We start from the raw sequence: 25,659 nt of genomic DNA, 5'->3' as shown, positions 1-25,659 counted from the left end.
AGGATCCCAATTCCCCACTTGCCCTCCCAACTTCCAGTCCCTTCTCCTGTTTCTCAGTCTCCATGTTTCCACAGCAGCACATTTAATGTCTTCCTTTCTCATCAACCGAGGAATTGCACTCAGCACCCCACCAGACCCAAGGTTAACCCCCACCATCCATGTCTGTCCTGTTCCCACCCTCCCTCCCTCTCCTCTCCACGATCACAATGGGCTTTCTCCATTCTCCCTTTAAACGTGAACACCAATGAGGAAATTAAAGCTCTTGACCAAGTGAGGCACTTCGGTTTTGTTTTGGATGCCAGGGACAAAAGATTAGAAAATAACAACTGTTTACTAACTTCAGAAAATACAAATCATTTAGCCAAACAAGTGTCCAGACTTACCATCGCTCTCACACTGGAAATATTGCAGATTTTCAATGACGTTAGAAGACTGCACCAAATACCGTCTCAGTCCACTACAGAAAGGGTTTTTAACTTTTATTTTCTGAATGCATATATGAAGTTAATGATAAAATACTTGGAGTTGGAGCTATTCTGGGATTCTACCTCATCACATTTTTGTTGCGTCACTCCTACTGCAATCCCAGGTCCTCGAGGGCCATGCTGCCAGAATGAGTCCTGGAGTGGATCTTTACTCAGTTGGCTGCTCACCAGTCCTCAATTTGCCGTCATTCTTGGTTCTCTGAAAGTTATTGCTCACACCAATAAGTGATGTAAATACTGGAAAAAGATACCCCTGTGAGTGAGTCGGAGTCAGAGAGCTGTACAGCCCACCATGCCTGTAATTGTCCTTCAAACAGCTGTCTTGTTGGTCCAACCGGAAACAAGACCCCGGCCACCCTACTCCCCCTGTGTATTCCCACATTCCTGCACATTTCTCCCAGTCTAGTACTAATTCAATTCTCGATTGAGAGTCACTCTCTAACCAGCTTTCAGGAAAAACGCTCCAAGCTGTACCAACTCACTCTGTCAAAGGCTTACCACGAGACAGTTTCTCCTCATTTGCTCTCTCAAATTCTTTCAGGATTCTGAACAATTCCTTTGAATGTCCTCTTAACCTTAGGTGCTCAAAGGAGAGCAAACACTATTTCTCCAGTAACTGAAAACCCTCAGCCCCAGTAGCATTCTATGAAACCTCTGCACCCTTCACAAGCTCCTGAATCTTCCTCAACTCCAATATTCCAGCTGTGGCTTACCACCTACTTTGATAAGGAGTTAGTATGATCCCCTCAGGTTCGGACACCAGGCTTCTGCTCATGAAGCCTGGCTTTTCACACGCTCTTTCGAAAATGCAGCCTTGTGTCCCTCCATCTTCAAACATTGCTTCTAAGCACATCTATGAAAGAACATAAAACATAGCACAGAAATAGACCATTCAGCCCATCGGGTCTGCTCCAGCATTCAATGAGATCACGACAGATGTGATAACCTTAGACAGTATTAAAAAAAAATCAAACTCGCAAACGACTTATCAAAAAGATGAACCTTTATGGGTTTGAATGGACTGACAGGATCACAATTCACATTTTGCAGTTTTATGAGTGACAAGTTCCATACCCTCTGCCAACCACGCTGTAAAGGGGCAGCATCACTGTCTCCCCAGTGCAGTCTGAAGAGCACGCAAAGGTCTTTAAACTTCAAATGCAGCAACAAGCATTTTAGGACATTAAAAGAAAACAGGATTCTACATTTATAAAGCAAAGTTGGGATCAGGTTGTGCAGTGTGACTTTGAGAATGGATTGTCTCAGTGCATGCTAAACTTCTGTTACTCCACTGGGACACTTCATCTGGGGGGAGTCACAGGGACCAGTCTGCCCATCATTAGGGAAAGCAGGGTTCACTGCTATGGGTCTGGGCTGTGCAGAGGAGGATCAGAGGTCACCTTGTCCCAATCAAGCCTCTCAATCCCACTGTAAAAATATAAATCTGCAGGGATAACCAGACAATTCTGCACCCCCAGCTCTCCACAAAGCCAGATGGTTCATTCATCGTCACTGCTCACAGCTGGACATTTAGGGATGGGGTTTTGAGGCAGGGCAGGAGTAGGGAACTGCTGAATTTTTATCTCATTGAAGGGACTGATACCTTCAACAGCTGACAGCTTGGTCAGGTGGAGGTGGATCAATGGCAGCAGCATTTCAGAGTTTCTGCAGGCAGTCACTGGAAACCATTCACAAAAACAGCTCTCGATGAACAATTAATGTGAGGCTCACAATGGCTGCCCCATTGCTGCGCAATAACCTTTCACCTTCAGCACCTTACCTATAAACAAACAGTAGCATAAATTTTTTTTAAAAAGGCAATACGGTATTGAGTCGGATTTTCAGTGCAGTCCAGGATGAAAGTGGGGTTAGCGTAAAGGACCCAAAACTACCAGCAGGATGTCGAAAAACAAAATGTACTCGCACCCCTGCGTGCAGTCTCACTGCTTGATGCAGCCACATTCCACATGACACCAGGAAACAGAGACCAACAACAGACACACAGGTAGAACATTCCAGCAAGTGTCCTACCACCACATGGATCGCTTTGCTTGACCTGTAGGTTATTGGTTGTGGCACAGGGTATAATATACTGCTGTACCTCCCTAATCCAGAAAAGAACACACCAGGCCCACGCCAGGTCACACTTATTCAGTGTACAAACACTTTTAAAGTAAAGAATTCACCTAGACTTGTGTCAATCACAAGCCTGATGGATAACTAATTTTCCAATTTCTGGCTTCTGATGTCTGACTGGACAAAATAAAAATGATTAATAAAGATTGAAACAGAGGCAGGCAATGTAGAGCATGCACGATACCAGCACCAATGGTTATAATCGCATGTTTACCACTGGCCTTCCACAGTCTCTACTGGTCGCGTAACTCACCACTTCATTCCTGCGAGGTGGACCCTGCAGGCTCTGTGAAGCTCCGGTGAATGAAAGCCTTCAATTTACTCATGTATGCTCACGACAGCTTCCATTCTAACCATCAAGGAAGCGCAGTGTTTCTAGGCTCCAGTTAGGCATGATCATTCACATTCACACACACACAGATAATAATCCAGGCTTAACACAAATGCCAAATGCCAGCTTGTTTGTGCTTTGCCTTTTTTTTTTAAAAAAGAAACAATTTTGCTCAAATGACACCTGTCGCCCAGCCCATGTTCTGCACACCTCAGAGGGCACAGATCTCAGCAAGCACCTAGCCCTCAAGTTACTGGTTCAGTATTATTTGGTATTCAAGCTGGGCTGTGGCACTTGGTGAGAAGGTCGTGGTAAAGGGTTTCGCAGCTGGAACTGAGCTGTGAGCGAGAGGCATTTTAATACAGGTCCCTGCTCCTCACCAGCCCGTAAAGCCCAGAGGTACAGGCCATACTTCAGCGTCTCCATTGCTGCAGTGTCTGTGACAGTGACAGTGCGGGAACGTACTTCCTCATCTGTGAGGCTCAACACCCACAGGGTAAACACTGGAACTTCTGAGAGCAGGAGTTGAGATGGGGATGATACAGGATACACAGTTTATGAGAGGTTTTGTGAGGGGGAGTGAGGAGGGTGGTGGAAAGGGAAGAAAGGCATGCAATTTACAATCTAGCCAAGTGTACCTCAGGCCTCTACCTGGACAGGGTACCGGTCAACCCTTTACCTTGAGAGGGCAGGGGGTGAGGTCAAGAACCGTGCTGCTCAACAACATGGGTCAGAAGCAAATCCCAACCCTGCCCAATCAGCAAAGAGGGAATAGAGAGAAGCCACTCATACTGCTCTCTGCTCAGGTGGGGCAGCAATAAAACCAAGTCTGCCAAATCCTAAAATGTTTTAAAAAAGTGTTGGAATGGATGTGGGATTCATTTTTTTTTTAAAAAAAAGACGCTCGAGAACGCAACTTTCCCAAAACTCCGGTTCGGTTGACGTTGATGCCTGACAGCCTGGAGCAGGCGAGTCGAAGAGTCAAATTCAGTCTGGTCTTAGGCATTACTGGGCTTGTTTGTGTGGGCACCCATCCGCTGAGGGTCCTGTGATGGATAATGGATGGGACCTGGAGCCCGTAGGAAGGGAGGTGGTGGAGGCGGCATGCCATGGAACAAGGTGGCTCCAAACCCTGCGGAGAAAACAAGAAACATGAGTCATTGATACAAGGACTGCATGAATGTGGAAGGCATGCTGTATTATGCCATAATACTACTGGGGATTAGCACAGATCCCTCTTTACTATGAGATAATAAGAGATAACACAGTGTGAAGCTGGGGGAACGCACGGGGAAAATCTGAAGATGGGTCCCGACCCGAAACGTGAGCTTTCCTGCTCCTCTGATGCTGCCTGGCCCGCTGTGTTCCTCCAGCTGCACGCCGTGCTATCTCCCTTTATTACACCCTATTACAGCAATGCATACAGTACACAATGGAACAGAAACTACTGGCAGAAACCTGTACTCTTCAGACATTCGTTCCACGTTAAAGTCAGTCACTGAAGTTATGAAACTAATGATTTTTCCTGACAATACACTATTACAAGGCTGTTTCCAATTACTAACCTTACACTGTCAGCAGTCTCTCTATACAAATGCTCAATGGACTTAATTAACAACGCTCTTTACCTATGAATCTTAATATACTATTACCACCCCTTACTTCCCTTCCTACTCCCAGCAAGATTAACTCTTGGCGTCCTATCCTTTAACTACCCCGGGCCCGAAGCTACAAATGCCTTCCTTCAATGTCCCATCCATCCCTGATCTTTTTCAGCTCCTCGTGACCCGTCTCCTCCCAGACCCACTCACATTGCCACTATTATTCAAAGCTAAACTGAATGACCATTTTAAGCCCTTCCTCATTCACAAATGGTGCGTGAACCAGCAAGTGAGTAACATACGACTGCACTACCCTCCCCATAAACTAACTGGCTCACTGATCCCACCGATCCATCCTGTGGTGTGTACAATGCTGGCTCCAGACCTCTCACGCCTGGTACACAGTGATGTAGATGCAGCACAAGACAGCAGCTACAGACCCAGCTTACCTGGTGGTGGGGGTGGCGCAATGCCAGGTGGAGGAGGCAGTGATATGTTCATCACGGCAGGTGGAGCACTGGGCGGAAGGTTGAAGAAGTTGGTGGGAGTCTCCTCCTCAACGGTTGGTGGAGGTGGGGGCAATGCTTCAAGGGGGTGGAGAAGGATGGAAAACAGACAAATGAAGCAGTGGTTCAGCCTAGCATACAGACCAGCTTATAGACATGTAGCTACTTAAGCACCCTTCGCTCCTCCCCTCACCATCAGACATGCTACAGAAATTACAATCGAATAAAATCCCAGAATCCCACCGCTCAGGAAGAGGGCCATTGTAACTCCATCAGTTCTTCAAAGAGTTGTTCACTTTATTCCCCCATACACACTGCTTTTGGACCTTCACTCCTCAATAACCCTGCAAACTGATCCTCTTCAGGAGTACAATTAACTGCTTCGGACACATACCCAAGCACTGTCTGAGCAGTATGTTGAGGGAACTGAAGTCAGATAGTTCACTGGACGTCTGAAGTTCCGATTTAACACGCCATACAAGCGTGCCGCCAAGGAGTTAAACCTCGGTTCTTACGTTTTGGAGCACACAAGGTCACGGTGTGATCATTTATGGCCCAGGGTGTGCCACGGCACAGTAGTATCTATGAACAGGCACCAACACCAAAACCAATCTCCCACAACAGCGTCTGATAACCACGTTGCATGTGACACCTGTGGGGGACCTGCCTCTCACAGGCTGATTCTTTCAGTCATCGTTAAAAAGTACATGATGAGAAGCTACTGCCTAGCCCCAAATGGAATTGATTTGCTGCATACCCAGTGTCTCATGTCGATAACACAATGTTGATGGCGACCACAGGCTTTGAAGGTTTCTACGGTACCTGATTCCAAAACCCCTTTCAGTATAATCCCAGATTAATGTGAACGAAAATCAATTCTCCTTATTGATTCCATTTATTTTGCCAACCAACTCGAGGTGGCATCTGAGATAATGGGAACTGCAGATGCTGGAGATTCCAAGATAATAAAATGTGAGGCTGGACGAACACAGCAGGCCAAGCTTTTTTTTTTTTTTGGACGAACACAGCAGGCCAAGCTTTTTTTTTTCTAGGCCCGAAACGTCAGCTTTTGTGCTCCTGAGATGCTGCTTGGCCTGCTGTGTTCGTCCAGCCTCACATTTTATTATCGAGGTGGCATCTACTGGTTACCAACCGTGCCCTCGGTGAAAATCACAGACAAGCCAAATCGGGAGGGGTGAGTGGGCACGGCGGCTGCCCCACAGCGCCAGGAACCCGGGTTCAGTTCCACCTTTGGGCAACAGTCTGTGTGTGATGTCTGCACACTCTCCCCATGCCTGCGTGACTTTCCTCTGGGTGCTCCAGGATCCCCCCACAACCCAAAGATGTGCAGGTGAGTTGGACTGGCCATTGGAAATGTAGTGTAATAGGGATGGGGTGGGTCTGGATGGGATGCTCATCAGAGAGTTGGTGTGGACTGGATGGCCTGTTCCCACACTGTAGGGATTCCACGATTCTACTCTGCAGCACTATTTACAATAAAGACACAAAATCATGGATAGAGACTCTCAAAAAGCACAATAACTGCAACAAAAATAATGGTCTTAATGTGCGGCAACTCCCCAGAACTGCACCGCTAAGTTCTTTTAGCCAATGTCAGGAGCCAGCTTTATCTAGATAATAAGACACAGAAACCACATTTGCCACTGACACAAAGAATAGATGACATTGCTGGCAGCGTAAAAGGAGGTTAAACCTACAAGGGGACATTGTTAGACCAAGCAAATGAGCAAAACCGTGGCAAATGTATTTGAACATCAGCAAGTGTGAGATTGCCCATTTTGAACCTAAAGAGGATAGAACAGGGAAGTTTGTAAAATGGTGAAAAGCTAACAATAGTGCAGATCCATGCGGGTAAACCAATAAAATGTGTCATGTAGAGGAGCAGAAAATAATCAACAAAAGGTGAGGAATGCTGGAATCAAAGCAAAATACCGAGGATGCTGTAAATCTGGGGTAAAAACAGAAAATTCTAAAGAAACCTCCGACAGGGTCTGGCAGTGTCTGTCTGCAGAGAAACGGTTAACATTTTGAGTTTGGCATGAAATATCTTCAGAACCCATGAGGCGTTCTGAAGAAGTCATACAGCATTCGAAATGTTAGCTCTCTTTCTCTCTCCCCACAAGTTTCTCCAGCATTGTGTTTATTTTATTATACATTACGAATGAGAGGTGACCTTTCTAATCTAGCAGAAGTTAGTCCTCATGATAATCACAATCACTGATAGAACAACCTCAAGGAGCTGTTCCTTTGTAATGACTCCTCCTTATTCAGTCAAAATACTATTGGGCACATTTCAAATCTGCTCCAAAACTTCACTGCTTCCAGAATAACCTTCCAACAAGGTTTCTCTTGATAGACTGTTTTCTTCTGTTTCAGGATTACGCAAGGCCCATGCAATGATATTCGGGAAGAGTACATTTTAAAAATTAAATCTCCCAATTCAAAGATTGTTATTGCCCTGGTTTCTGATTTGGCTGGATCATAAGGCATCTTTGTTGGGACAAAGAATGCTCTTGTTTTAAGGTCAGTAAAATTACTCAGAATATTAATACTTTTTAAGCTAACACAACAGATCAGCTGTGATCAGAATAAAGTACTCTTAGGATGCGATTCTTAGGGAGTTAGCACATGATCAATCTGGTACTCTGCTCCATGAAGTACTTCTGTATTATAAAATGTGTGACCGCCACTAAGATAACCCCACTGTAAGCTAAGGGGAGAAAACTAATCGCTGACTTACCACCAGGCAGCCCTGGAACTGGCTCCAGCTTCATTCCAGACTCTGAAACATTGGGGTCTTTCTCCTTCTCTTTCCCTCTGGCAGCTTGTGACCTGCAGTTCAGCAAGAACAAGAATCAATATAGCCACTGGCAGAAAACATCCTACCACCACAGAGAGAAGGATGAAACACAGGAGTTCAAGAACAGACCCTGTGACACAGGTAGTGAAACAATATACATTGAGCCTGCATGAAAGTAAAAAATACACAGCACTCCTGCAAATAGCTTGGCGACGTGTCAGAATTCTTATGCCCATGGAGGAGAAAGGCAGTTCCTAACTCAAGGTCAGTATTTTTCAGTACACAGAATAATCACTACTCATCTTTAAGTAAAAAGGACTAACTGAGGACCTACCTTCAATCACAATCATGTATCAAAGAATGCAATTTTTAAAAAAATTCACAGGATGTGGGAATCCCTGGCTAGTCTAGGATATATTGTCCATCAATGTATTGAAAAATCAACCACGTTGCTGTGGGTCAGGAGTTGCACGTAGACCAGGCCAGGTAAGGATGGCAGATTTCCTTCCCTAGGAGGTCATTATCAGCCAGAGCCTTATTCCTTCAAAGATCAAAGGGTCACACCACTAATGAGGTCGCATTAAACAAACCCAAGATGCTGTTAAATCTTTAATCTGTTAGAAGGTTTTGATTGACTAATTAAAATATGTAAATCTCCAAATTTCTTTCACATCACTGTCCTGAGAGAACTAAGAGTTTTATCACTGTAAAGAAGAGGTGATATTTTAAGTCAGGCAATGCATGTTAGGTGCGAGGCCTTATTTCCAATCTGTGTTTTGGTTATGCTGAGGAACTTTGCTATTCCACCTCTTGCAAACTGCTCCATCGTCTCGTATGCTTCACTGCACTCGCCCCCACCCACATACAAATTCACCCCATAGATTGGTATTTGCAGATACATTCTATTTTGTTCAAAAAGCACAGATTTTATAGACAGTCAGTCAATGTGGTGTCTTAAAAATTCATACTTTAGAAACAAAAAGAGTCTGATTCCAAACCAAAACATAGATTGTAAACAAGGCCTCACACCTAACACACCACCTCTTCTTTAAAATGGCACGTCTTGTTTACACTGGTAAAACCTTTCGTTCTCTCCGGACAGAGACTTGAAAGGAATTTGGAGATTTACATATTAATCAATCAAAACCTTCCAACTGATTAAAGACTTCACAGCATCTTAGGTTTGTTTAAGACATCCTCATAAGTGGTGTGATCCTTTGATCTTTTACTAATGAATTCTGTGTCTGATACTATCTCTCAAACATCTGAAGTAGGGGTGAGGCTCTGAAAGCTTGTGTTTTCAAATAAACTAGTTGGACTATAACCTGGTGTTGTGATTTCTGACCTTGGCCACCCTAGTCCAACACCGGCACCTCCTCATCCTGACATTATCAGCAGCAAGGAAACAAACTGAATGCCAACATGACAGTACAGAACAAACGTATTCCCTCCTAGGTGTTGTCTCAGTGGCCCTAAGCTGAGCAGTTTCCTTCCAGAGCACTTTTAGCCTTATCTCAGAAAATGCACAAAACTGAACTTTACCCTCATTCCTTCTTCATTCTTGATGCTTGCTTTTCCTCACTTCCAGTTTTCCCGCTCCCAACTAACCACGCATGGAAAACACCCTATTTTGAAATTCCATGCACCAAAATCTCCAACATTTCATACCCTCAAGCTTTCAGGAGCAAACCCTCCCCTACAAAGTGCCTTGCTGTACAACTCACCTGCCCCATTTGACATTCAGCCTCCGTCCATTAATAATGAGTTTGTTGAATGATTTCTCAGCTGCGAGCTCGGAGGACTGCCTGGTGGCAAACTGGATGAATGCACACTGCTGACGCTGGACCACAGTAATGGAGCGAATCTCTCCGAACTGGTAAAAATGGTTCCTTTAGAGTCCACACAAAAGAAAAGTGCAGGTTTACAAATACGTGAAAGAGGTTGCTCTTAAAAGAAATGCTCCCTCAACATACCTAATGAATGGCTTCGGAAGTGTCGAAGCTTGGATGAGTTACCACATACTTCAAACGTTAATTGTTAACTCATTTGTTTCTATTAGTGCAGATTTAAGAGATAGATGATGGCCAGGACATACAAGGTAAAAAAACCCTCTGCTTTTGGATCATAAGGTATAGTGAAATCCCTGTTACCTGCATCCCAAGCTTCTGGAATTCTCGTTTGGGATGTGGGTAACGGGAACTTTACTGGTATTAGCTATGCGAAGAAAATAATAGATTAGATACTTTAATAAGGCTAGCTTAAGGCTTACCTTATCAACAAAGGATAGAATCACCTATCACAGCCAGGTATGCCAGGATTTCTAAAGTGGTCCTGGCCACTTGTTTTTAAAATGCACATTCATCTTGTGACTGCAGTGAGTTTAGTTCTCCAAGCTGCCATTAGTATTTCCCATGCAACCAGCAGATTCAGACTGCTAGTACCACAACCCATTCATCCCAGATACCAGGGACATTACTAGACTTTCACATCCTGCCGAACCAGCAGACGGGGACCCTGCTTTACCTCCCACACCTTCAGGGCTGTCCGTGGGACCTGAACCCACGAAGCTGTGATTAAGAGCAACAAGGCATATTGACCACTGTGCCAGGTTGAACTGAGTATAACACAGGCCACCTGCTGCCCTCAAAAACAAACTGGGCCATTTGTCCAGCAGGAAGCAAGCAAAACCAGGGCAAAACAAAAAAAAAGTGTTTAAAGAATCTATACTCTGCTATATTAGGCCAGTATCACTGCAAGCCATGAGTAACGTCCAATTCCTACATGAAGAAGTCATGAGAGTTTACCGTAGCTCTGTCTCGGAGATCTGCTCCCCAAGACCTCCCACGTACAGAGTTGTAATGGACTTGTCCTCTGGTGGGTCCAACCTGGGCATGGTCGCTGCCCGTTTCAGCAACTTGTCAGCCACTGGGTCATTAATGCCATAGTAACGATCCTTGATATTCTGATCAGCCAAAGGATCATCCGGGTCAGTTGGTTTTTCATGCCTGTATTTGATAAATATCACCAGTCAAATCAACGTAATCAGCTACAATTCTGACATGTTTGTGGGATAAGAGGGTTGCTCCATAAACAGGGATCGAGTCGAACGGGTCATACATTCAAAAGAATGACAAGCGATCTTGTTGAGGCATTAAACATTTGTGGTGGGTTTAGCATAGTCAATGCTGAGAAAAAGCTTCCCTAAATGTGAAGTATAAAATGAGGAAACCTAATCTCAGGATAACGGGGCAGAGAACAGAGCAGGAGAAAACTTCAGAGGGCTGAGTCTCTTTGGAATTCCCTACCCAGAAGACTATGCAAGTTTAGTCATTGTGTATGATCAAGACAGCAGTTAATGGGCTCAAAGAACTTCCTGAGCACGGGCGTCACGGTGGCTCAGTGGTTAGCACTGCAGCCTCACAGCACCAGGGGCCCAGGTTCGATTCCTGCCTCGGGCAATTGTCTGTGTGGAGTTTGCACATTCTCCCCGTGTCTGCGTGGGTTTCCTCTGGGTGCTCCGGTTTCCTCCCACAGTCCAAAGACGTGCAGGCTAGGTGGATGGCCATGGGAAATTTCCTGTAGTGTTCAGGGGTGTGTGGGTGACAAGAGGATGGTTCTGGGTGGGATGCTCCAAAGGGCAGTGTGGACTTGTTCAGCCGAAGGGCCTGTTTCCACACTGTAGGGTATCAAATCTAACCTAAATACGAGCATGAAGAGATAGGGAAGGTGAGTGGAGATAACAGAGGTTCAGTAATTCTGTTGCATCTAGAAGCAGCTTGATGGACCAAATAGCCCACTCTCACCGTTTTTTTTCTCACATCTACCATAAAGGAACAGATTCAATGTGAATCAGAAATAGCTTCTGGCTGATGGAAGAGGAGATTTGATTAAGCTTTTACTGTGTCTTTCACCACCTTTCACAATTACTCAAAGTGAGTTGTAGTTGATGGAAGCGTTTCTGGCATGAGGTCTTTTAAAAAAAAAGAAATGCAGGATACAAGACAACTGATTTGATCAAAGTAAGCTTTTGCAGTAAAGAATGCACAAAGGCCTAGGGGGTGTGTTAGTGATTTTGGCTGAGGGGAAACATCAGTCAAGACACCAGGAAAAAGAACTCTTTTTTTAAAAAAATGAGATATTTTTCATTTCCATCAGAGCATGAAGGCATGGCCTCAGTTTAATACTGTAACTGAATGACACCGCAATACGAATCTTCACTCCTTTCACAACCCTACACTCTCTAGACTGCACTGTGACTTGTGCCTTGCTCTCAAGCCCATCTCTGGAGTGGGATTTGAACCTTTTATACAGTCAAACAATAAGGAAACAGACCGTTTGATTCAACCAGACCATGCCGAACCTAATTCCAAAATAAACTAGTCCCACCTGCCTGCTCCTGGCCCATATCCCTCCAAACCTTTCCTATTCGCGAACTTATCCCAATGTCTTCTAAACATTATAACTGTACCCACATCCATCACTTCCTCAGGAAGTTCATTCCACATGCAAACCACCCTTTGTGTAAAAAGTAAATGCCTCTTTTTTTTAAATCTCTCTCCTCACACTTTAAATGTGTGGCCCCTAGTCTCGAAATTCCCCATCTTGAGAAAAAGACAACCACCATCAACTCTACTTATACTTCTTGTTATGTTATAAGCTTCTTTCAGGTCACCTCTCACCCTGCTACGTTCCACTGAAAAAAGTCCCAGCCTATCCTTATAATTCAAACCTGCCATACAACATCCTGGTAAATTTCTTCCGAACCCTCTCCAGCTTGATCATATCCTTTCTATAACTGGGCGTCAAGAACTGGACATAGTATTCCAGAAGAGGCCTCACCAGTGTCCTGTACAACCTCAATATGACTTCCCAACCCGTACACTCGAAGGAACAAGCAATGAAGGCAAGCATACCAAATACCTTTTTATCCACGCTGACTACATGACGCAAATTTTAAAGTATTTATGTACCTGCTAACCTAGGCCCTACGATTCATTGAACAAGTCCTACCCTTGTTGGTTTCACAAAAATGCAATACTGCACATTTATCCAGATTGAACTCCATCTGCCATTTTTCAACCCATTGACCTATTTGATCAAGATCCCTGCGTAATCTTAGAAGAACCTTCTTCATTGTCTACAATGCCACCAATTTTGGTATCATTCACAAACTTACTAAACCATTCCTTCTATATTCCCGACCAAATCACTTACATAAATGACAAACAAAATTGGACCCAGAACAGATTCCTGTGGAACACCACCGCTCACAGGCCTCCAGTCCAAAAAGCACCCTCTACCGTTACTCTGTCTCTTGCCATTAAGCCAGTTGTGTATGCTATTGGCAAGTTCACCCTGAATCCCACGTGAGCTAATTTTACTGACTAGTCAACCATGCAGAACCTTACCAAAGACTTTACCAAAATCCAAATAAACAATGTCTACTGCTCTGTCATCAATCTTTTTGGTAACTTCATCAAAAAAACCTCAATCGAGTTTGAGAGACATGATTTACCTCTCACAAAACCATGCTAACTATCCCTAATCAATTTTTAACTCGCCAAATGTCCATAAATCCTATCTTTGAAAATCACCTCCAACAATTTACCCACAACCCAAGTCAGACTTGCAGGTCTACAGTTCCCTGGTTTCTCCATATAACCTTTCTTAAACAAGGGTACAACATTAGCCACCCTCCAGTCATCAGGCACCTCACAGTTATAGATGATGCAAATATTTCTGCAAGAGGTCTTGTAATTTCCTCCATTACTTCCCACAACGTTCTGGGATACGTTAGATCAGATCCCAGAGATTTATTCGCCTTTATATTCTCTAAGACCTCCCGAACTTCCTCTTCTGTAATGTGAACTTGTTTTAAAAGTGAGTTTATTTCTCTGCATTCTCTAGACTCCATTTCATCCTACACAGTAAAAACTGACATGGAATAATCATTTAATAGCGCTCCCATCTCCTGAGGTTCAACTCAAAGACAACCTCCTCAATCTTTAAAAGGCCCTGCTCTCTCTCTCTAGTTACCTTCTTGCTCTTAATATATTTGGCCAAAAGAGCTGAGGGTTTAGTGTCCACCACCTTCTGCTTTCTTACCTGTAGGGACACTCTTCTCCTCGCTTGCATTCTCCCTTGACCCAGAAGGAGCATATGTGCGGCCGGTTGCGTTTGTAGTACGGTGTGGTCCTGGCTAATTTCAGCAGCATGTCGCTGGAGCTGGTGGCTTTGCCCAGAGCACCCACAGGTCTCGTCCCATCCGAGTTCTGGATCTGTGGAGACAGGAGAAACATCAGCCTAATGACCTGTGCTCCACTGAGTACACAGAACAGGAGGCGGTCATTTGGCCCCTCAACCCTTCTTAGCTGTTCTATTAGCTACTCTGAAACGTAACTTCACATACCTGCCTCGGTTCTTAACCCATGCACCTTTGCCCCAAAAATGGACCAATCTTGAAATCAGATGACACTCACGCTCTTTCTCTCCCTCTCCCCCTTCCACTCCCACTATCATCACCCCGGGAATGGAATTTAAATCCAATTAAGAAAATCTGGAATTGAAACCTAGGCTCAGAAATAGTGACCATGAAACTGCTCTTGTCATAAAAATCCAACTGTTTCAGGAATGCTCTTTCAGAGAGAAAAATCTACCATTTTTACACAGACTGGTCTACAAGTGACTCCAGATCTATGGCACTGGAGCTGATTTTTAACTACTTCTTACATGATCTTGCAAGCCACTCAGTTGGACAATAAGAGACAGACAACAAATACCAGGAACACCCTCGTCATAAACTTGGATTAAAACTTGCAAGGGAAATACTTGCAGGGTTCTGGGAAATTGGTGAGGGCAGGGGGAGCAATTGGATAGCTTTTCCAGACAACCGGCAAAGGTAGGATGGGCCGAAGGCTGCTTCTGTGCTGTTATATGACAAAGTTACCTCTCGCTCCATGTTCTGTGTGTAGTACTCCTTATTGACATCAGACTTTGGCATCTCATCCTTGAGGGATATTCCTGCATCACGGACCTGGATGGGCAAACCTAACAGATGTAGGGAAGGCAAGGAGACAGAATTCATCAGATTCGGCATCGCCTAAAGAGTAAGAATGCAGGTTCACTCCAGAGTAACCAAGGGAATGGGATGTCACTTTTGTAGCAACACGGATCCCTTCTGGGTTCACAGTCAATGCAAAATAAATGGTAGAGTTCAAGGAATTGACCCGGCTCCTGCGGGGAGACATTTCACTAGCTTGAGAGCTCTGCTGTTTGTACATTTACACAGTCCCCATTGTGTAACAGCAAGACCATTCATATCGAAGAATCTTAGGAACAGTAATAGCCCATTCACCTACTCAAACCTATTCCACTGTTCAAGGCACTGGGGTCCATTGCAGGATCCTCTATATCTGACCCAGGTAAGATCAATTAATAGAAGACAGACAGGGAGAGGTGTAGGGCCCCCACAGAGTTCCCACTACAGATACTGTGCCCAAACACTGCTACCCTCTGTATTTTTGTTAAATTGATATCAGCTGTTTAAGAATAGATTTTCAAAAATAACTGAAGCTCCAAAGAAGCTCAAAACTGAAGTAAATCTTTCTGATCTTCAGAATTCAGCTTATAAAAGCTGACCTCAGTTAAAGTGAACTGTCAGGTTTATTGTAAAAACCCAAATGGTTCAGTAATGTCTGTTAGGAAAGTAAACTACTCGTCATTTCCTGAACTGGACACTTGTGTGACTCCAATCTCACGACTGATTATTATCTGCCCTCTGACGTGACAAATCAAGGCAATCAGAACAATAATTGCCAACAACATCCAGGTACCATGACAAATAGAAGAATTAATATAAAACACTCAATTAGTTTGAGGCTCATTTGAAGGAGTTAATTTCTCATGGCTTGGTAACACATACCTTGAACTAGTAAAATTGTTTAATAAATTGTTAGCTCCTTGTGAGTAGAGCAATCTATTGAATATGAAAACTGTAACAATTTAAATATTCAGAGAGCTGTGCGTTTTGAATGCAATGAGACTTCAACTAATTGAGCACGACAGGCTTGCTTTTACCCTGTAAAAGCTCGAATTACAATAAGAGTATGAGTGATAATCATTTGAGTTGTGATAATCATTTGAGTTCTACAGATCATTTTCAAAATGAAGGCAAGCTACAAGCAGCCATGTTTCCAGTCTTGAGCGCTTATTCAGAACTCGGTGAAACTGTTCACAAATTTAGGCAGATCCCTGTTCTTTCATTAAACTGTAGCTATTCAATATCTCTACTCTATTTACCTTCTGCTTCTCTATGTCCCTCAAACACTCATCTAATACAAATTCCTAGGCAGTCTATTCCACTGGGAGAGACTTCACACTAAAATCTATAACAGGGTGAACCTAGAACAGGTGTGGTATCAAGTAAAGGGTGCTGTCAGTACAGGACAGTTACGAAGCTAACGGACAGATAATGCTGGATAAATTCATCAGGTGTAGCAGGATCTATGAAGTGAGACAGATTCTAAAGAAATGCCATATCAGATTTGAAATATTAACGCTGTTTTTCTCTATTTCAAAATTCCAGCTCCTGCAATATTTTGCTTTTACTTGACACTTATAAAGGCACTCTATGAACCATATCAAGTGCATTGACTATTTCAGACAGTTCAAACATTTGCTTGCACCTCCCAATTATCCGTCACTAAATTCTGACTCTCCTTTAGATCTCCTGTCACACCCAATGCTGCCATCTTCCTGTCAGGTGCACCTGCAGCAGCTTCCTCTAAGGTTGATGACATTCTGTACAGCTTTTAAAGCAGGAGACGATCTGTAAAATTCACCCCGAACTCTCAAGCACATACCGTATTCCAGGTCCAGCAGGCAGGTCTGGCACACATTCTTCAGCTTGCTGCATGTCTGGCACACCTCAGTTTTCTTAAAACGCATCCGAGCTCCGGGACACCAACGGAAAACAGTGAAAGGCCGGGAACAGATCTGAAGGGAATGGGAGTAAGGGGAAAAGAACACGGATGAAACGCTCAATTTACAGTACGAGTAAAACTGCAATGATCCCTAGTGTTCTTTATATGGTATCCTAGTCACCTTATCAAAGAACAGTTACAGCCCAAAGCAGGTGATTTCGCTCACCATTTCCAATCTAGTTCTCTGCAAGACTGACTCACTTAGTCTCATGTGCCTATTTCATGTGGAGGCACATTATTTATCTGTTCAGATATTTATCAAATTCCCTTTTTAAAAGCTCCAATTGAACCTGCCTTGGCCATGTTCCCAATCCTAAAACTTGCTGCATGAAATAAAACACTTCCCCATGTCACCGCTGCTTCTGTACCAATCCAAGTGCTCTCAACACCATCAGATGTGAGCAGCCACTTGATTAGCATCCCCTCAAGACAAAGATGAGGAGAATTTCTCTCCAAGAGTCACTGGCTATAGAATTCTCTTCAGCAGAGAGAAGCAGTAGCAGGCAGGGTTGTAGAATATTTCAGACTGAATTAGGCCGATTCTTGATTGATAAGGGAGTGAAGATGGAATCAGAGACAAACAGGCAAGTGGAACTGAGGTTACAATCAGATCAGCCATGGTTTTACCAAATGGTGGATCAAGCTGAATGATCTCATGACCCAAATTCACATGCTTCATATCATTAATGTGCAATTAAACTTAGAGACATGCAAGAAACTAGAGCTGGAGAAGCACAAAGATCTGAGGATGATGGGGCTGAAGAAGGTTATAGGATACCAGGAGCAGAGACAGGGATGAACACTGGTTTATTTGTGACAGAAGTCGAGAGGATGGAACGGTCAAACTGGAGGTGACCAAAGATGAGGTTGAAGACAGGCGATTGAGAATTTGAACTCAGAAAGGAGAGATTTACTGCCCTCTGAGCAACTTGGGGTGGGCCATAAATGTTGACCTAGCCAGTGATGCCCACATCCTCTGATTATATTTTAAAAATCTTTGAAGTGAAGAAATAAAACTTCCTATAAAATCCTATAATCTGAGGTTGACTAGAGCACGGCTGCCACCTTGTGGATCCACTTCAAACCCGTACAATATTTACTCAGATTACCCTTTCAGGCACTAACTATAGTGGTATTGTATCCCTGTACTGCAGCCAGCCACTGGAGGCACACATCACACATCCATGCACAGATTTGTTAAACGCTCAATCGACAGACATCTGTTTTCAAAGTTGACAATCTCACCATCAAATCATATTAGTGCAATGAATCAGGGGCAGACTGTACAGCACAATGCTACCAGTGGAGGGAACGATCACACTTGAATAGGGCAGAGGGAAGCATAAAGTTTGCATATTTGGAAGACAGGTTAGACTGGATTTAAAGTTGTCAAGACTAGGTTCTTCACACAAACAGGCAAGAAAGAAAATTGGTGCTGAAACAGAGACCAGAAACATTTTAGATTAGAACTGCAAAGTTCACCAAGGATCAGAAGTGTTAAAAGAGCTGGGCAACTGAACAGAATTAGACTGGGTGGGAAAATATAGGTAGTGGAGTGTGAGGAGGAGGAGGGTGGGATTAGCCCTGAAGCAACTCAACAGCACAGGTTTGATAGCCCCTACCATTGCTGGCTCTGCTGCTAGTTTAAATCCTAGAAATTCATAATCTTTACATGTTATTGTCACACATTAAAATTACGTTAGCCACGTAATACTGAATTACAGGGAGGCCTGGAGCACAGAGGGTAGTGTCTCTGCCTCTGATCCAGAGGATCTGGGTCATCAAGAGCTGTTGATGGCCAAGCATCTACAAATCTTCCAACACACACCAATGGCTGGCAGCAGGAGTGCAAGACTCCTGGTCGACCACTCAACATACCCTCAAGCTGGAGGCCTGTTCCAGAAAAGATAAGCTATGGAAAACAGACAGGCTTTGTCTGCCTCATGCATCAATAAATGGGACAGCCAAGTCTGTAATGAGTGAGATATAAAGTTACTTTGACGCTTTTGTTTAACAATTTATCAATAACCATTCACTCAAGAACAATACAACACAGGAGGAGGACATTTTGCCCATCGTTCTTGCGTCAGCTCTTCAAAGGTGCTAATCAATTAGTCCCAAACTCCCTGCCCCAGTGAAAGAAAACTCCGAGGTTATGTTGAGATTGTGTATATAATCCCAGTCAAACAGCCGGGAGGTGAATGACAGTGTATACGAATGTGTCTTACAGCCTCAGACACACACTCACCTTGCACTCTTTCCCGTATTTCTCCTTTGTCTGAAATCAAAGAAAAGACAATAAGGCACAAATAATCACCATCGCAGGAAGCAGATTAATACCCTGAGAGATCACGCAACACCAAGCGATTCCTGTCAGCATCTTTCATACTTGTATTAAGGAAACTGAATTCTGATTCCTCAGTTCTGGTCTCCCTGCTATAGGAAAGATGTAGTGAAACTTGGAAGGGTTCAGAAAAGATTTACAAGGATGTGGCGAGGGTTGGAGGGTTTATGCTCCAGAGGTAGCCTGAATAAGTTGGGGCTATTTTCCCTGGAGCATTGGAGGCTGAAGGGTGATCTTATAAATGTTTATGAAATTGAGAGGGTCATGGATAGGGTGAATAGCCAAGGTCTTTTCCCCAGGGTAGATGAGTCCAAAACTCAAGGGCATAGGTTTAAGGCAAAAGGATAAAGACTTAAAAGGGGCCTAAGGGGCAACTATTTCCACACAAAGGATGGTGTGTGTATGGAATGAGATGCCACAGGAAATGGGGGAGGCAGGTACAATTAAAACATTTAAAAAGCATCTGGAAGGGTATATGAATAGGAAGGGTTTAGAGGGATATGGTCCAAATGCTGGAAAATGGGACTAGATTGATTTAGGATACATGGTTGGCATGGACGAGTTGGGCCAAAGGGTCTGTTTCAGTGCTGTACATCTCTATGACTCTAAGGAAACAAACATCAGGCCTATGTTGATTCCTAGGTCTGTACTCAGAGTTGCCATTTACCAGGGCAAGCATTGTGTGGAAGGAAGCTTTTTAAACACCTGATCTAATGCCTTTCAATGCAAAGCAGGGGGAAAAGGCAAGCCAGAGGCTGCAGTTTCGTAGACAACCTAGAGCTGCCTGGTGGACAGTGTGCAGGTGGAGTCCAAGCACAAAACCGACCAGATTTGAATACTTTCAATGTATAACTCCATGACTGCTCTCTGGGCTATTCAGGATTGGCAATAAATGCTGGTCACAGCACTGAATGCTGCCATTTTTCTTTAAATTAGCAGCTGTGGGATCTCAATTTCATCTGAAAAGTGGCACCTCCAACAGCGCAGCATCCATTGATGTGGGAAATGAAAACAAACAGCCCATTGTCAGAGAAAGTAGGAACCGCCGATGCTGGGGTCTGAGATAACACGCTGTGGGGCTGGACGAACACAGGAGGCCAAGCAGCAGCAGAGGAGCAGGAAAGCTGACGTTTCGGACCTGGACACTTCTTTAGAAATTCTGAATTATCACAGCCCATTGTCATCCGTCTCACTGTAAACTCTGACAAAATGCAGATTAAAGCCCATCATATATTTGAAAGTATTTAATGACATTCTAAGTTTAACAGAATGTGAAGTCTCCAAATTCACAAATGGGGTGATCAGGGTTGACGGGGAGAATTCAGGTTCAGTGCAAGTACGGAGGGGCGGGCAGGTTGGGATAGACAGATAAATAACCAGGTAAAAAGAAAACACTGGAAAGTTAAAAATGATCATTCTATTTGGACAAACAGGTGAGACAGCTATTCTTAACATGCTCTGACAAACGTCATTTCATCCCGAGTTTGTTGCCAGATTTAATTAGGATTCCCACCATTCATCCTTACTCCTTTTACGACCACCCACATAATTTGACCCAATTCACGAGAAAAAGGCTTTGAACAGAACAAGATCTGATCCAAAGGGGGTGGAAATTGGAGACAATTAATCAGAAATGTTTTATTTACTTATTTCCTGGAATAGTGAGAATATGACACTGTATCTCAGACAAAACTGCAGACCAAAGTCCCAAAATAAAACACGCATATACAGGAATAAATTTAGAAAGTGCTGGAGAAAGTCACCAGGTCTGGTACCATCAGTGGAGAAAGAAAAGGGTTAACATTGAGTCCGATATGACTCTTCGTTGGAGCTAGTTCCAAATAAGAATTATTTAGTCTCGAAATATTAACTGTCTGCCTGCAGAGATGCCATTAGGCCTGCTGAGTTTTACCAGCACTCTGTTTTTATCTGCAGTATTTTACTTTTAAACAAATATGAATGATGAGCAAAATGGCCTTATATTGCTCTGTACTTGCTTTAGAAATTCTTTCACCATACGTAAGTATCACTGACTAGGCCAGCATTCATTGCTGCCCTTAATTGCTTGAGGCTGTTTAAGGGATGGCCACATTGCTGTGGGTCTGGAGTAGGTCCTACCAGGTAAGGATGGCAAGTCTTCCTCCCTAAAGGATATGGATGAACCAGATGGGCTTTCACCACAACTGAATGCAGTTTTACGGTCACCAATGACACTAGCTTTATATTCTAAATTTTTAACAATCTAAGTAAACTGCATTTAAAACCCACCAGATGAGCCCAGTTCCCAACAGTATTAGCCTCAGTCTTGGGATTACGCATGTGTGACATAGCAGTATAGTGGTAATCTGCTCATTGTGTGGGAGCTCATATACATCCCTCAACCAACAGCACTGAAAACAATTTATCTAATCAATTCTTTACTGATAGTGCGCAGGAGCTCACTGTGCTCAAAACAGCTGCAGAGTTTCACAGAAATACAATATTTGATGAAGTGGGGCGGCACGGTGGCTCAGTGGATAGCACTGCTGCCTGACAGTGGCAGGGACCCAGGTTCGATTCCACCCTCGGGCGATTGCCTGTGTGGAGTTTGTACATTCTCCCTGTGTTGACATAGGTTTCCTCCCACAGTCCAAAGATGTGCAGTTTAGGTGGACCGGCCGTGCTAAATTGAGCATAGTGTGCTGGGGTGTGTAGATTAAGCGGGTTATAGAGGTATGGGTTTGCGTGTAATGTTCCGAGGGTCGGTGTGGACTCGTTGGGCCAAAGGGCCCGTTTCCACACTGCAGGTGTTTTATGGTTCTACGAATATGTATGCCTGTAGGTCCTTTGTGATATCCAAAAAGTTGTAAAAGGTTTCAAACGTAGGCAGCTCTTCATTTCCGTTTTTCCTAACAGGTCACAAGCACAGATGGAAGCTTCAAGCTTCCAACACTGTCAGTGATTTCAATCCATCTGGAACGAGGCAGGCCTGGTAACATGGTATAGCCCGATGACAAGGCTATACAGATAAACATCTCTCCCCCAGGCTTCACATACGCAGATTCAACAAAGAAATGACCAACTCACCATTCGAATATAGGGGGTTATCTCCAAGGCATGTTTGACAGAGAATCGGAAAATCCTAATCACACAATGAAGAGGTGTCAGTAAAATCTCCGGGCCAAAACACAAAAACAATACAGAAAAATTGTTGCAGTAAGGTTAAAACACAAACATCATGGTGGAATTAATCAGATAATTCTGCAAACACACAACTGACAAAAGGAGCGAAACAGGCCAGTGTAAGTGACCCCAGTGTTACACAGTGACAGGCCTGTCCCCACCAGTACTGTACCCCAGTGATACACAGTGACAGGCCTGCCCCCACCAGTACTGTACCCAGTGTTACACAGTGACAGGCCTGCCCCCACCTCTCCACCCTCTCCCCCCCCCTCCACCCTCTCCCCACCAGTACTGTACCCAGTGTTACAGAGTGACCATCCTGCCCCCACCACCCCCCTCCCCGTCCCCCCCTCCTCCCACTCTCCGCCACCACCCCCTCCCCACCACTGGCCTGTTTCGCTCCTTTTGGTCAGTTGTGTGTTTGCAGAATTATCTGATTAATTCCTCCATGATGTTTGTGTTTTAACCTTACTGCAACACAGGTGGGGGGAGGGGGGGGGGGGGGGGCGCAGGGGGGGGAGGGAGGGTGGGGGGGGGAGAGGGAGGGAGGGGGGGGAGAAAGAGGGAGGGAGGGGGGGGGGAGAAAAGAGGGAGGGAGGGGGGGGGAGAAAAGAGGGAGGGAGGGGGGGGGGAGAAAAGAGGGAGGGAGGGGGGGGGGGAGAAAAGAGGGAGGGAGGGGGGGGGGAGAAAAGAGGGAGGGAGGGGGGGGGGAGAAAAGAGGGAGGGAGGGGGGGGGGAGAAAGAGGGAGGGAGGGGGGGGGAGGAGAAAAGAGGGAGGGAGGGGGGGGGAGAAAAGAGGGAGGGAGGGGGGGGGGGAGAAAAGAGGGAGGGAGGGGGGGGGGAGAAAAGAGGGAGGGAGGGAGAGGGGAAAAGAGGGAGGGAGGGAGGGGAAAAGAGGGAGGGAGGGAGGGGAAAAGAGGGAGGGAGGGAGGGGAAAAGAGGGAGGGAGGGGGGGGGAAAAGAGGGAGGGAGGGGGGGAAAAGAGGGAGGGAGGGGGGGGAAAAGAGGGAGGGAGGGGGGGGAAAAGAGGGAGGGAGGGGGGGAAAAGAGGGAGGGAGGGGGGGGAAAAGAGGGAGGGAGGGGGGGAAAAGAGGGAGGGAGGGGGGGGAAAAGAGGGAGGGAGGGGGGGGAAAAGAGGGAGGGAGGGGGGGGAAGAGAGGGAGGGGGGGGGGAAAAGAGGGAGGGAGGGGGGGAAAAGAGGGAGGGAGGGGGGGGAAAAAAGAGGGAGGGAGGGGGGGGGAAAAAGAGGGAGGGAGGGGGGGGGGAAAGAGGGAGGGAGGGGGGGGGAAAAGAGGGAGGGAGGGGGGGGGAAAAGAGGAGGGAGGGGGGGGGAAAAGAGGGAGGGAGGGGGGGGGAAAAGAGGGAGGGAGGGGGGGGGAAAAGAGGGAGGGAGGGGGGGGGAAAAGAGGGAGGAGGGGGGGGAAAAGAGGGAGGGAGGGGGGGGGAAAAGAGGGAGGGAGGGGGGGGAAAAGAGGGAGGGAGGGGGGGAAAAGAGGGAGGAGGGGGGGGGAAAAGAGGGAGGGAGGGGGGGGGAAAAGAGGGAGGGAGGGGGGGGGAAAAGAGGGAGGGAGGGGGGGGAAAGAGGGAGGGAGGGGGGGGAAAAGAGGGGGGAGGGGGGGGAAAAGAGGGAGGGAGGGGGGGGAAAAGAGGAGGGAGGGGGGGGAAAAGAGGGAGGGAGGGGGGGAAAAGAGGGAGGGAGGGAGGGGGGGGGAAAGAGGGAGGCAGGGGGGGGGAAAGAGGGAGGGAGGGGGGGGGAAAGAGGGAGGGAGGGGGGGGAAAGAGGGAGGGAGGGGGGGGGGGAAAGAGGGAGGGGGGGGGGAAAGAGGGAGGGGGGGGAGGGAGGGGGGGGGAAAGAGGGAGGGGGGGAGGGAGGGGGGGGAGGGAGGGGGGAGGGAGGGGGGTGGAGGGGGGGGGGAGGGAGGGGGGTGGAGGGGGGAGGAGGGGGGTGGGGGGGGGAGGGGGGGGAGGGGGGTGGGGGGGGGAGGGGGGGGGAGGGGGGTGGGGGGGGGAGGGGGGGAGGGGGGTGGGGGGGGGGAGGGGGGGGAGGGGGGTGGGGGGGGAGAGGGGGGGGAGGGGGGGAGGGGGGTGGGGGGGAGAGGGGGGGGAGGGGGGGGAGGGGGGGGAGGGGGGGGAGGGGGGGGGAGGGGGGGGAGGGGGGGGGAGGGGGAAGGGGGGGAAGGGGGGAAGGGGGGGGGGAGGGGGGGAAGGGGGGGGGGAGGGGGAAGGGGGGAAGGGGGGGGGAGGGGGAAGGGGGGAAGGGGGGGGGAGGGGGAAGGGGGGGGAAGGGGGGGGAAGGGGGGGGAAGGGGGGGAAGGGGGGGGAAGGGGGGGAAGGGGGGGGGGGGGAAGGGGGGGAGGGGGGGGAGGGAGAGGGGGGGGGGGGGAGGGAAAGAGGGAGGGGGGGAGGGCAAGAGGGCAGGGGGGGGGAGGGGGGGGAGGGACAAGGGGGAGGGGGGGGAGGGAAAGGGGGGAGGGGGGGGAGGGAAAGGGGGAGGGGGGGGGAGGGAAAGGGGGAGGGGGGGGAGGGAAAGGGGGAGGGGGGGGAGGGAAAGGGGAGGGGGGGAGGGAAAGGGGGAGGGGGGGAGGGAAAGGGGGAGGGGGGGAGGAAAGAGGGGGGGGGGGGAGGGGGGGGGGAGGGAAGAGGGGGGGGGAGGAAAGAGGGGGGGGGGAGGGAAAGAGGGGGGGGGAGGGAAAGAGGGGGGGGGGAGGGAACCTGGGGGGGGGGCGGGAGGGCCCGGGGGGGGGAGGAATGCCAGGGGGGGGGGAGGGCCCGGGGGGTGGGGGGAGGGCCCGCTGGGGGGGGGGGGGCCCGCGGGGAGGGGGGAAAGAGGGGGGGGAGGGAACAGAGGGGGTGGGGGGGGGAGAAACAGAGGGGGGGGGTTCCACTGGGCGACAAGGAGCAGCACTGGGAGAGACAGAGGGCCTCTTGGGGGATAAATGCAGCAGCTCAGGGGCAGCATGGACAGGATGGGCCGATCAGCCTCCTCCTACCCTTCTGACCTCCGGGGTGGGGGGGGGGGGGTGGTGGTCGATACTATCCCCTCCCCAGGGGCCAGGGCCCAGTCTTTACCTCCTAACCTCACCACAGCGGGATTTCACACTCTGTTCACCACCAGCTTCCCGAACACACGTTTCCCTCTTTCCCCCAGGGGGCATCCCCGGCAAAATCCCCCCCGCCATCCCCGACCCCGACCCCGACCCCGACCCCGACCCCGACCCCGGGGGTGTCGCCGTCTTACCGCGTCCTCCCAGTTCTGCCGGTTGTACGTGTTCGCCCCCAACGACGTCGCCAT

General features: G+C 47.3%; 1 protein-coding gene across 1 annotated transcript; it reads right to left on the bottom strand.

Moving 5' to 3' along the window:
• Positions 1-1,470: 1,470 nt before the first annotated feature.
• On the bottom strand, positions 1,471-25,659 carry rbm22 (RNA binding motif protein 22). The gene is given in 12 exon segments (XM_059650554.1): positions 1,471-4,084; positions 5,003-5,137; positions 7,821-7,912; positions 9,605-9,769; positions 10,685-10,885; positions 13,986-14,158; positions 14,827-14,927; positions 16,742-16,874; positions 19,110-19,139; positions 22,272-22,286; positions 22,288-22,326; positions 25,606-25,659. Coding segments are annotated over 12 exon segments (1,272 nt in total). The 3' UTR covers positions 1,471-3,950.

Source organism: Stegostoma tigrinum, chromosome 13 (assembly GCF_030684315.1).
Source record: "Stegostoma tigrinum isolate sSteTig4 chromosome 13, sSteTig4.hap1, whole genome shotgun sequence".
NCBI lineage: Eukaryota > Metazoa > Chordata > Chondrichthyes > Orectolobiformes > Stegostomatidae > Stegostoma > Stegostoma tigrinum.
Note: the sequence above shows the minus strand (reverse complement) of the source record. Positions and strands in the feature narration are given on the sequence as shown.